We start from the raw sequence: 13,744 nt of genomic DNA on the forward strand, positions 1-13,744 counted from the left end.
AAGAAAAACTGAAAACTAGGTATAGCCTTTAAATGGGGGCAATTTAGGTCACGTTTGACTGATTTGGCCCCAAGCCAATATTATGATGGCCCTGGGATAACATCACAGATTGAATGACTTGCACAAAACAAGGGTGGTGTGTTGATATAATAAAACCACAATAATCGTCCATCTCTAATCTTATTCACAGTTCTGTATACCCTCACCAAAGCACACAACACAAATTAAATGGCATGAGCAGCCTGGAGGTGTGGAGGCCATACACAGCTGTTCATGAGTCCATGACCTCTACCTGATGCAGCTGTCCATCAATTCACCATTAATGTTACACCGTGTCCCAATAATTCACCATGGCCTCCATATCACAACTTGAATGATGATTTACTGGGATTAGTTTCAGCCTTCATGAGTGTCCATGTGTAACGTTAGATAGATAGATAGATAGATAGATAGACAGACAACTGATCCAGTGTGGGAAATTGGGGTGCGTATTATCAGCCAGACAGTCAACAACACTACACAGACTTTACCACATAGACCGTAAAAAACACAGAAAGGTAATGTTTACGTTATACACGATTTATAAAATAGACACCCTATAATTAGCATTAAACGAGGGGAAAAGAAAAAGAAATAACGGCCATCATGTATAGGAAAAGTAAAATTGGAATTACATTAGCGAGTAGCAACACACATGAACCAGGCTAGAAAACAACATATTATTATATTATAAACTGCATGACATGAACCACAAATAATTTCAGTAGGTTACAGTCGGGATGAGGCGATATCTTCAGTGACAGTACGACAATTACAGCTCACTAAACATAACCTAAATAACCTCAAAATAAGTCATAATAATTCCGCATGTGATTAACTCTAGGTAACGTAAACAATAATAAACGATCGTATTTGTGAATTTTCTCCATATGAGTGATTATTCGCCAGCAGCTAACAGGCTAGCGGAGTCCTCCACTCCTAGCCACAGCTAGCCAGCCCCGGCTACACACAACCAATACATGCCGAGCTGTGCGCTTCATTTTCACACAGCTGGATTGCATTGAATGTCATTTATATAAACCGAATAACATATTAACATTTCTAGAAAGATGCAAAGAAAGGAAGCTGTATTTTGGAGGAAGGAAGCTAGCGCCAGTGGGCAGTGTGTATGTGTTTTGCATGTCTCCAGTGTATCCGCATATCCATGAGAACTCACCAGACCAGCCGATGTGTTCAAGCGTCAGTGAGAAGCGCTCTACAGAGATCCTCTTGCGCTCTTCCCATCCATATTTCACGGGTGATGCCAGTGCTTTCTGAAGCGGTTACTGGTTCTGTTAGATCAGCTAGCTAGTGGCCATATTTAATCCTCGACATCCCAAACAACACAAGCTTGAGCTCGTCCCAGCTCCAGCACTACTTCAGATCTTAGCGGTGTGGGAGACGCTGCCTCCCAGTGCTCGCTGTAGTACTTTAATTACACGGGAAACGGCGACTCCTGCTGGTCAGAAGGATGCAGCTCTCCGTTTAAATTTGGAGGAACGGTTTTTTTTTTTTACTCTGGTCAGGTAATAATAGAAGGCCAATCTGTCAGAATTTATAGTGTTTGTTTAATGCACTTTACTGCCACAGCAGTAAAAGAAGAAAGGAATGTCAATTTTACATGATGCTGATGTGGATGTTACAGTTTCAGTGCAATCAATATGTAAATATATTCACTTGTAATACATGTATATTTAATCAAACACATTTCTCAATAATAATAAATCCTACACCTGTGCTATAACTTTATGTTACATCCATTTTACATTCCTAATATATCATAAGCATAATGCTCCCACAATAAGGAGCAGTTTACTTATAAGGTGAATATTCAATGCTGGTCTAAACACCCGACGATTAGGAACATACATGTGTTCTTGGCAACAACATTTCATCAGTCATGACCAAAGCAAATATAAATCAATAACATTTCTGCAGCATGCACAGCTGAAGCATTATGTTATTCAATCTAAGATCAAGTGGCATCAACTGTGAATGGCAAACAAACAAAAGAAGATCAATAACCAAATTACTAATTCTGTAAGTAGAACACAAAGGGAAACATTTATGTATGATTCAAATAAACATTATAGAAGAATTTACACAAGTAAACCTAAAATATATGTATAAGAATGCAGTATTTCTCCATGCATATTGCATTTTCGAATGCGAAACATAATTGTATCTTTATTCATTAATTATTCCTGTTTTAACTGGAACAATCTCTCTCCGTTGCATTTAATTACACTTTAAAGGTAGATTTTTAAACAGATTATTTTTTTATTTAAATGAGCAAGCACAGAGCTAACATTTTCATCTTATTGAACACATTTTGATGGAAAATTAAACATTTCAGAGAAAAACATCATCAGAACTTGAATGTAAACTTACAATTCAACTATAAAGAACATATAATGACTTAAGGATAATGACTGTTTGGCATATTAGAAAATGATATTAGTAATTGTATGACTTTTATGACTAATAATAATAAAAATAAGAATACAAATATTAATCAACCTAACCCTGAAATTTACTGTACTCCTGTTTAATACAGCCATAAACAGAATGGTAAAAGTGCCTGTCTGGAGCCATAAGGTCAGTGACCATCTCGGTGTGGTTCATTTTAGGTATTAGATAAAGAGACATACTGACAGAAAGAGAAGTCAGGAGCTCAGAGAACATCACTGATGATTCCGCCGGAACTATGATGTCATTGGTTCCATGGAGCAAACCCACTGGAGGAACGCTGCAAGAAAATCATAGCAAATAATAAAGTGTTTACTGTTAATTCTACAATAATATAATGAATTGCTCTGACCCTCACAGTAGCTAACATAACACGGAGCATATTCAACACCCTGACTGTATTCTGCCTCTTTCTGTACTTGTGACCTTTACTTGGTAATCTAACAAGTTGGCCAATTAACTATAGTGATACAAAGAAAACCAATTAATGTATTGCTGCTTCAGCAGTTGTTAATGTGTAAATAGATATGCAATAACTGTCATACCGTTTCAACTGATCCTTATTCAATTTCTTGAGTAATGATGTTGGTGAATAATAATCAAAGTTCTCCACACCATCCATAGCTTTGTGCATAGTTGACACATATTCAACAGCCCGCATTTTCTCATGCTTATAATGATCCAATATACTGTAAACGCCACTCAGACCTATTACAAAAACAAAAAAACACAACATGAATGAAAAATATTGCTTTTCTTGATCAAGTTTTTTTTCTAAAGACAAACTGAATTAACAGGGCAACTGCTATGCTAAATAATAAACAATCATAATACAAGACACATAATAAATCTGGAGCATTAATTTACCTATGATTCCTTTAATGGCAGATACAAGATCTCTCTGTTTGTTGGTCTCGATGAACAATTCTTCTACATTGTTCACCAGAAACAGTGTGGTAATGGAACACAGATGAGCTCCCGCTGAATGACCTATTAATATTATGTTGTCCTGCATTAAAAAGCGTAGGTTCAGAATTAGATGAAGATTTCTACATCAATTTAGCCAAGGTGAAACTGTTTTATTACAAAATCGAAAATATACACTACCGTTTAAAAGTTTGGGGTCGCTAAGAATTAAAAAAAAATGTTTTGAAAGAAATCTCTTACGCTCACATACAGTAAAAACAGTAATATTGAGAAATATTGTTACAATTTATTGAGATAACTGTTTTCTATTTTCATATATTTTAAAGTGCAATTTATTCCTGTGATACCAAAGTGGAATTTGCAGCATCATTACTCCAGTTTTCAGTTTCAGATGATCATTCAAAAATCATTCTAATATGCTGATTTGCTGCTCAAGAAACATAATTTGATAATTTTGTGGAAAACGTGATGCATTTTTTTGGGATTCCTTGATAAATAGACATTTCAGAAGAACAGTATTTATTTGAAATAGAATTGTTTGTAACAATGCAAAAGTATTTGCCACTTTCTATTTATTTATTGCATATTTGTTGAATAAAAGTATTAATTTCTTCTTTTTTTTTAAAACACACCTCAAACTTTTTAATGGTAGTGTACTATGAAAGCACTTTGAAATATTAAAGTGCTAATATTAAATATGACAAAGTTAATATTATTACAAAGTGCATTGAGTAATGCTGAACTGTTAAATTGGCATTTGTGATGCAATTTTAACAGTTTTTACAACATTTAACATTTTGTTAAGTTCATTGAACAGGAAACTTACTTGATCAAGATTGAACGCATGTCCCTTTTCTCTCACCCACAGCAAACTGTCACTAATGTCTTGAATCATATTTAACACATTTCCCTAAAAACACAGGACACATTTAAAAAAAATCCACACTAAAAAAGTAAATAATAAATATTTATAGGTGGTTTACCTTTGGAAATATGGAATAATCAGGACATATTACAGAGGCATTAAGCTCTTTTGCCATTTGTAAGGCTAACAGGCAGTAAATAGAGCGGTCTCCTGAACCCCAGGCTCCTCCATAAACAAATACAACCACCGGTACAGGAGCAGCATCAGAATGACCCGTGCTTGGTGAATAATATAAATCTAACTTATTCCCTCTGCGACCAAAGGTGATGCCCTAAAAAAGGACAGAACAACAATGAAATAAAATAGAAATTAACAAGTGTGTTACATCCACCAGCTGGAGTGCCCTTGATTTCCACTAGAGGGCAATCCTCCCTTCGCCTTTGCTTTCCCATCATTAAAGGAGAACTCCGGCGCAAAATGAACCTTTGGTCTAATTACACATTGTAACCTAGTCAACCGTTATCTGAGATTTGTTTTCATGATTATCGAATGTAAATAGTTTTATCTCTAAAAACAGTTTAGCCTATAAAGCTAGTATAACGCTAGTATATTGGGCATAGATCAATGACAAATAAAAATCGCTTGTTAAAGGAACACTTGTGGAAATTGCAGTAAATTGCAAGAGACAACTTCTCACTTTGAGCACACGAATGCGTGTGTCATTTATTTATAGAAAGAAAAGAAATAATAACAAATGGCGCTGACATGCGTCCCACGTGAGCACACGTTCAGAGTATTTAAAGGGACCGCGATCCCTGAACAGTCGTGAAGAACAGAGTGCTGTGTTTACAACCAACAGTGTATAGAACTACACTTAACAAAGGTGAATTATGTATCTTACATCCACCACACACGTCCCCCCAGAATTCACCGTATTAGAAAAAGAACCAAACAGTCAACGGGGAGGTGGACGTATCAGCCGGCCACAACGGCTGCGCTGTGCCGGAGGTCGAGGAGACCCCACTGTAACCTGTGTCCCGTTATGACACGGGTGTGGGGCATGGAGTGTGGGAGGTAGGGGAGGGGGCAGAGCAGGAGGCCGTCCGCGCCGTGGGGGCTGAGCCAGGTCAATAGGCCTAGCTATGTCCAAGTGAGCTGGTTTAAGGCGGTCAATGGAGAATCGCTCTGGTTTGCCGCCCCTGTCCACCACAAAATGTTTGTCCCCTGTCTCCAGAACCCGGAATGGGCCCTCGTAGGGTGGGCGTAGCGGTCCCCTGTGGGCATCGTGGCGAATGAAAACATAGTCAGCCGTCTGAAGACCAGTGGGAATGTGCGACTGAGGGAGGCCGTGACAGGAAGTTGGGACAGGTGTGAAAAGCCTTGCATTGTCCAATAAAGTAGACCGCTGGAGAGTAGCAGACCAGGGAACTGTGGTGTTAGGTACGAAATCCCCTGGCACCCGCAGCGGCTGTCCATAAACAAGCTCAGCGGATGAGGACTGAAGGTCCTCCTTTGGCGCAGTCCTGATGCCCAGCATCACCCACGGGAGCTTGTCGACCCAGTTGCTGTCTTTGAGGCTGGCACGCAGGGCAGCCTTCATCGCCCTATGAAAACGTTCACAGAGTCCGTTAGCCTGCGGATGATATGCGGTCGTGCGGTGGAGTTTTACTCCGAGGCTCTGTGCGACAGCGCCCCACAGCTCAGACGTGAACTGCGCGCCTCGGTCAGAGGATATGTCTGAAGGGGTGCCGAAACGGGCAACCCAAGTGCCAATAAATGCCCGTGTCATCTCGATGGACGCCACTGACGTCAGTGGCACAACCTCAGGCCAGCGGGTGGTCCTGTCAACCATGGTTAACAGATACGTGAAACCGTGAGAGGAGGGCAGAGGACCGACCAGGTCCACGTTTACATGGTCAAAACGCCTCTCAGGTACCGGGAAAGTCTCTAACGGGGCTTTAGTGTGGCGGTGTACTTTGGCACGTTGGCACTCAACACAGGTGTTAGCCCAGTCCCTAACATCCTTCTTGAGGCCGTGCCAAACAAACTTTGCTGCAACCAGCCTCTGTGACGCTTTCGAACCTGGGTGGGAGAGACCATGGATGGCATCAAAAACCTGTCGTCTCCATCCTGAGGGAACGACCGGCCGAGGACTACCTGAGGAGATGTCACACAGGAGCGTAGTGCCGGCATCACCAAAAACCACGTCCTCGATCTGCAGCCCTGTGTTCGAGGTCTTCAGGAGTTGCACATCCGGGTCTGTGGACTGAGTCGCTGCCATGCGGGCGTAATCCAAACCAAGATGGACTGCCCCTGCCACAGCACGTGATAGGCAGTCCGCCACGCAGTTGTTCTTACCAGCAACGTGCTGCAAGTCCGTGGTGAACTCTGAAATGTAGGATAGTTGACGTTGCTGGCGGGCGGACCACGGCTCAGCTACCTTGGCCATGGCAAAAGTTAGTGGCTTGTGGTCCACAAAAGCAGTGAAATGTCGGCCTTCCAGCATTGAACGAAAGTGTCTAATGGCTAGGTAGAGACCCAGCAGCTCCCGATCGAAAGTGCTGTACTTCCGCTCACAGGGGCGCAGCTGACGGCTAAAGAAAGCCAGTGGCTGCCAGGCCCCGCCTACCCACTGTTCATAGACCGCACCGACGGCGTAGTCCGAGGCGTCCGAGGTGATGGCGATGGGGGCTGTAGGAGAAGGATGTGCCAGCATGGTGGCGTTCGCTAGGGCGGCCTTTGTGGCAGCAAAAGCCTCGTCCCTGCCATCAGTCCATTCCACATCTTGCTTGGGTTTACCTTTCAAGGCCTCGTGCAAGGGCCGCATGAGCTGAGCAGCTCGAGGAATGAAGCGTGGTAAAAATTCACCATCCCAAGGAACTCCTGCAGCGATTTGACAGTGAGCGGGCGTGGGAACTGTGTGACTGCCTCCACCTTTGATGGGAGAGGAACTGCCCCGTCCTTAGTGACTCTGTGTCCCAGGAAGTCGATGGTGGAGAGACCGAACTGGCACTTGGCGGGGTTGACAATTAATCCATGTTGGCTAAGCCGCTCAAAAAGGGTTCGGAGGTGTGCCAGGTGCTGAGACTTGGACGTGCTCGCCACCAGGATGTCATCCAAGTACACAAAAAGGAAAGGCAGGTCCCGCAAAACAGAGTCCATGAGGCGCTGAAAAGATTGGGCGGCATTTTTAAGGCCAAACGGCATGCGCAGGAACTCAAACAGCCCAAATGGCGTGATCACTGCCGTTTTGGGAATGTCCAGTGGGTGCACCGGCACCTGATGGTATCCCCGGATGAGGTCCACTTTGGAAAAAATCACCTTGCCAGCCAGGTGTGCAGAAAAGTCCTGTATGTTCGGAACAGGGTATCGGTCAGGTGTCGTTACTTCATTAAGCCGCCGGTAGTCACCACACGGGCGCCAGCCACCGCCCGGTTTGGGGACGATGTGGAGGGGTGACGCCCACGGGCTGTCGGATTGGCGGACTATGCCCAGGCGTTCCATGTTCGCAAACTCAGCCTTTGCAACGGCAAGTTTGGTCGGGTCAAGGCGCCGAGCACGGGCGTAGAAGGGTGGGCCAGAAGTGGCGAGATGGTGCTCCACACCATGCTTGACGGCAGATGCAGAGAAAGTGGGCTGAGTGAGGGCTGGGAAACTGGCAAGTAGACGGTGGAAATCATCGGAAGCTGAGAGCATGCTAGACAATCGTATGGAGTCGGCCTCGCTGAGCATGCACGTATATGAACAGAATGTAACGGCGTCAATCAGACGGTGGTTCTTAACATCCACCAACAATCCATGTGCACATAAAAAATCAGCACCGAGGAGGGGGATGGCAACCTTTGCTGTAACAAAATCCCAGCCGAACTGCTGTCCTTCGAAACACAATTCGACGTACCTCGTTCCATATGTGCGGATGGGGCTACCATTGGCAGCTTCCATAGGGGGGCCGTGGCTGTCGGCCACCATGTCCAAACGGGATGCAGGCAGGATGCTCCTCTGTGCTCCCGTGTCGCACAGAAAACGGCGTCCGGAGATGCTGTCACGGATGAAAAGCAGCCTGTCTACGCGGCCGACACTCATGGCCACTACTGAGCGCCGGCCCTGGCGTTTCCCGAACCGCCGAAACTGCATGGCGAACGGCATTTGGTAGCCTTACTTCCAAACTTTGCATGGTAGAAACATAAGCCTGAAAGCTGTTGGGTGCCAGAAGACTGCTGCCGACGAGAAGTGGTTGCACCGATGAGTGTGGAATCGTCCCTTGTCACCGTAGCGATGTGCGCGGGAAAAAACGCGGCCGCACAATGTCCTTGACTCGCCAGAAAAAATTTATCAGCCTCTTCAGCCAGTCTCCGACAGTCAGTGATTGTGGTGTTAGCTAATGCAGCTCTCACTTGGGAAGGTAGCTGACGCAGGAATAACTGGATGAATAGGAAATCTGGTCTGTGCTCACCTAAAAGATCCAGCATGCGGTCCATGAGCTCAGACGGTTTGCTGTCACCCAATCCTTGAAGTGAGAAAAGCCTGTTGGCTCTCTCAGTGTCCGACAGTTCAAACGTTTTCAACAGGTGGGCTTTGAGTGCTGCATACTTCTCATTTTCGGGAGGATTTGTAAGAAGGCTCACCACTCTGGATGCTGTTGAATTTCCGAGAGCCGACACAACGTAGTAGTATTTCGTTGTATCCGCGGTGATCTCACGTAACGCAAACTGCGCTTCAGTCTGGGCGAACCATGCAGATGCTGACGATTCCCAGAATTCGGGGAGTTTAAGGGTGACAGCGTTCGCGGTCATGGTCGTGTCGTGTCTCTGGATACGTCCAGCAGACTAATGTCGGGGTCACCAGTGTGGAAATTGCAGTAAATTGCAAGAGACAACTTCTCACTTTGAGCACACGAATGCGTGTGTCATTTATTTATAGAAAGAAAAGTAATAATAACAAATGGCGCTGACATGCGTCCCACGTGAGCACACGTTCAGAGTATTTAAAGGGACCGCGATCCCTGAACAGTCGTGAAGAACAGAGTGCTGTGTTTACAACCAACAGTGTATAGAACTACACTTAACAAAGGTGAATTATGTATCTTACATCCACCACACACTCCGACTTTTTGGGACTTTAGCCTATTCACCTTATCCCCCAGAGTTAGAAAAGTCCATACATACCTTTTTCATCTCCGTGCGTGCTATAAGTCTGTTTGACGCACCCACCGCTAGCCTAGCTTAGCACAAAGACTGGATGTAAATGGTTGCAGCTAGCATACTAATCCAAATAAGTGACAAAATAGCGCAAACATTTTCCTATTTACATGTTGTGATTTGTATAGTCACAGAGTGTACAAAAAACGAAGTCACATGAGACACAGACATATTTTAACCGTATAAATACTGGGAACTATATTCTCTGAAGGCGAAGCACTGCTACTTGGGCGGAGTGATAGCCGCAGCACCTGAGACGAGCCGTGGTGAGGAGCAGAGAGCGCGTCTCAGGTGCTGCGGTTATCACTCCGCCCAAGTAGCAGTGCTTCGCCTTCAGAGAATATAGTTCCCAGTATTTATACGGTTAAAATATGTCTGTGTCTCATGTGACTTCGTTTTTTGTACACTCTGTGACTATACAAATCACAACATGTAAATAGGAAAATGTTTGCGCTATTTTGTCACTTATTTGGATTAGTATGCTAGCTGCAACCATTTACATCCAGTCTTTGTGCTAAGCTAGGCTAGCGGTGGGTGCGTCAGATAGAGTTACAGCACGCACGGAGATGAAAAAGGTATGTATGGACTTATCTAACTCTGGGGGATAAGGTGAATAGGCTAAAGTTTCAAAAAGTCGGAGTGTTCCTTTAATACCACTAACAAGGCTCAAAATAGCCCCACACTAGCACGGTAGCATAATGAGGGTCCCTACCTTCAAACCGAAGCATTGAGAACTTTGTCAGTGTCCAGACAGTTTAATAAGAAGATATTTTATACATACAGTCAACTTTGCGTATACAGGCAGAAGCCATCTTTGAAAAACAGTCTCTACCAGTCGATCTACGAACGCCGATCCAAGTGCGCTGGTGAGATGTGAACGAGCTATAAGTTGTGATAAGGTGAGCGCGAACAGCAGGCTTGGATCGGCGTTCGTAGATCGACTGGTAGAGACTGTTTTTCAAAGATGGCTTCTGCCTGTATACGCGAAATTGACTGTATGTATTAAATATCTTCTTATTAAACTGTCTGGACACTGACAAAGTTCTCAATGCTTCGGTTTGAAGGTAGGGACCCTCATTATGCTACCGTGTTAGTGTGGGGCTATTTTGAGCCTTGTTAGTGGTATTAACAAGCGATTTTTATTTGTCATTGATCTATGCCCAATATACTAGCGTTATACTAGCTTTATAGGCTAAACTGTTTTTAGAGATAAAACTATTGACATTCGATAATCATGAAAACAAATCTCAGATAACGGTTGACTAGGTAACAATGTGTAATTAGACCAAAGGTTCATTTTGCGCCGGAGTTCTCCCTTAACTACACTTCCCATAAAACATTGCCTGGACTCATTACTTCCACCTGTGTGTGATTAACTCGTTTGTGTTTGTCTTTTATAAGCTCTGTGTTTTCACTCACTCATTCCGAAGTCTTGTTTGTATCACCACAGCATATCTGAGTGCTTTTTTGGTTTCCTGTGTTATGGTCCGGTTTGCCTGTATCTTGGACCCTGTTGCTATCTGGATTGTTTGCCCTGTGGTTTTGACCTTTTGCCTGTTATTTGGATTAAAGTTCACTTTAAAATGAAAATTAGCCCATGATTTACTCACCCTCAAGCCATCCTAGGTGTATATTACTTTCTTCTTTCAGACGAATACAATCGGAGTTATATTAATAAACACCCTGACGCTTCCGAGCTTTATAATGGCAGTGGATTGCAACTCAAAAAAGTGCCTCCATCCATTAAATAAGAACTCCACACGGCTCCAGGGGGTTAATAAAGGCCTTCTGAAGCAAAGCCATGAGATTGTGTAAGAAAAATATTCATTTTTAAACTTTTATAAAGTAAAATAACTTATTCCGCCCAAACGAACATATGGATGACTTAAGTGTAAAGCGCAACTTACTGTATGTGAGTAATGTGACATATTGATTGCTGATATTTACACCACGCCGTGACGCACTACGCTACTTCTGACGTCATGAGTTGCGCTTTATATGCATGTAGACTGCGTTTGGCTGTTTGGCTGGAAGCTAGAATTTTACTTTGTAGCGTGTTAAATATGAAAATTTAATTAAATTAAATGTAAAATTTTCATTTTAAATTGAACTACTCCTTTAAGAAACTACTGCGTTTGGATCCACAGCCTTTGCGTCTCTGGAGCACTTCATGACAAAATACATTTTCAAAACATTTTAATACTGAGATTTATGTTGCACCACAAAACTCTAAAAGAATTATCACTGTCCTAAATTTAGACGTAATAGTAGCTTTGTTTCTTAAACTTTCTCTCTCTATGGCTCTGTACTCTGAAACAAACTTTTTTGCATTATTTTCCTGTTATCTCTGTTAAGCTGCTTTGAAACAATCTGTATTGTAAAAAGCGCTATATAAATAAATGTGACTTGACTTGCATTGTATAGCTCACTGTGTGCCCTGTGGCTAAATAAACCACACCCTTTCTTAACATTAACAGGAATATATAAAAATAGAACTAACTTTCACATAGTGCTTGTTATTTTTGTCATTACTGTACCACAGTTTCCACTGAAAATACAGTTTGCCATACTGCAGATACTTCAGCATTTCAAGCACGGCTCTTGTCAGGCAGTATATGCGTCTGCGGGGAGGGCAAGAAACATCTGCATTATTAAAAAAGCCTACAATTAAAGTAGAGTAGCATCAAAATGTTAATGCTGTGTCACCTTGGTTTGACAGCCTCTAAATATTTTTGGTACCCTGGTTTACTGGGCCAGCCATAGAGCCACTGGGCAACCAGAGAGATGCTGTAAGGCAGGCCCACTAATAATGCCCCTGCCACCAATGGAAGAGAGAGATAGCACTTCAATACAATCCTGAAACAAGAAATAACAACATCATTTATATCACATTAGGGTATAATTATTCAGTATAATGATGAACATTAATAGTATGTACTACTCACCAGAACTATTTATGACTCTTCTATGTTGTATGACATTATTTTAACATGATAATTGTTTATGCTCAACAAGGCTGCATTTATTTGATAAAAAAAAAAACTGTAAAAAGCGTAATATTGTGAAATATTATACACTTTAAAGAACTTTCTATTTTAATATATTTTTAAATGTAATTTAATCCTGTAATGGTAGTGCATTTTCAGTCTTTAGTGTCACATGATACTTCAGAAATCATACATGCTCATTTGCTGCTCAAGAAACATTTCTTATCAATACTCAAAACGGGTGTGCTGCTTAACTACCGGTACATGTGGAAACGGTGATACATTTTTTCAGGATTCTTTGATGAACAGAAAGTTAAAAACAGAAAGTAACCCCCCCCCCAAAAAAAAAAATTTATTTAAAATAGATTTTTATTTTACCATTTAGCATTCAAAACGTTTTAACAATGTAATAGACTTTACTGGCACTTTTGATCCGTTTAATGTATCCTTGCTGAATAAAGGTATTAAATCACCTCAAACAACTGTATGATTCTTGTATGTTGAATGACATTATTTTAACATGATACTTACATTATTTGTATGCCAGCTGCTGGTTGTTAGTTCTAATACCTGGAGTACCAAAACGACTCTGATTATAGAACATATACAGTACATAGATGCAGAATCAGATACTATTTCAGAATCTATTACAAACCTACCCAGGAGAACGACTTTTTCCCCCGATCGTATGTATTCTTTATGTCAACAGCGCCTCCTACATCATTGAAGATACAGTCGGTGGGCTCTCTTCTCTCTTTATCCAAACGAATGCACCAGAATACAATTACTTTTAAAATAGAAAAAAAGTAAAGGTTGGTAAGGAGTTACTGATATTGAAGATAACAATAACAATGTGCATAATGTATAGTATCTAACAACGTATTTCTTGTGTTAGCTGTAAACAGCAATACTTTCCCATTACAATGTTCTTCAAAACGTAAGAAGGATTCGCAAGGCTTGATTATGCATTAGAAAAGTCGCAAGCAGAGCAAAATAAACAAGGTTGACATTGCATTTGTTACATAATGACTGTAGCTTTGATTTAGCTACATACTAAAAGATAGTTCAACATGTATTGAAACCAGAACATTAGTGGTGCAAAGAGTGCATTGTGTCAAGGCAGATCACCTGCAGATGACAGTGTCCCGTAAGCCCAGATGGATGCATTCGCTGCATGAACTTCCTGACTACTTCTTTCTTTAGCATGCGCTGATAGCATACTATGTTTCTTATTGGCTCGTGGGCTCACGTGGGCGGGA

The 13,744-nt window shown here is 42.2% G+C and overlaps 2 protein-coding genes across 3 annotated transcripts in view; both read right to left on the reverse strand.

Moving 5' to 3' along the window:
• The window catches only part of wdfy3 (WD repeat and FYVE domain containing 3), an 83,268-nt gene extending 81,830 nt beyond the window's left edge, over positions 1-1,438 (reverse strand). The window contains exon 1 of the mRNA XM_056250573.1: positions 1,217-1,438. The gene's annotated coding sequence lies outside the window, so the exon portion shown is untranslated. The remainder of the gene's footprint in view (positions 1-1,216) is intronic.
• A 152-nt stretch (positions 1,439-1,590) lies between these two features.
• Positions 1,591-13,669, reverse strand: si:dkey-193c22.1 (uncharacterized protein LOC567837 homolog). 2 transcript variants are annotated; one of them, XM_056250577.1, is made up of 9 exons: positions 13,614-13,669; positions 13,145-13,272; positions 12,205-12,354; positions 11,999-12,119; positions 4,419-4,631; positions 4,262-4,345; positions 3,376-3,517; positions 3,054-3,216; positions 1,591-2,788 (listed from the first exon to the last, which is right to left on the reverse strand). In XM_056250577.1, exons 4-9 carry the CDS (start codon positions 12,083-12,085, stop codon positions 2,560-2,562), a joined length of 918 nt encoding a protein of 305 aa, XP_056106552.1. In that variant the 5' UTR covers positions 12,086-12,119; positions 12,205-12,354; positions 13,145-13,272; positions 13,614-13,669; the 3' UTR covers positions 1,591-2,559. The 2 variants fall into 2 exon arrangements, with proteins under 2 accessions (XP_056106552.1, XP_056106551.1); XM_056250576.1 differs by lacking the exons at positions 13,145-13,272; positions 13,614-13,669 and adding an exon at positions 13,017-13,055.
• Positions 13,670-13,744: the final 75 nt, after the last annotated feature.

Source organism: Rhinichthys klamathensis, unplaced genomic scaffold (genome assembly GCF_029890125.1).
Source record: "Rhinichthys klamathensis goyatoka isolate OS25496 unplaced genomic scaffold, OSU_Roscu_1.1 h1tg000071l_1, whole genome shotgun sequence".
Lineage (NCBI taxonomy): Eukaryota > Metazoa > Chordata > Actinopteri > Cypriniformes > Leuciscidae > Rhinichthys > Rhinichthys klamathensis.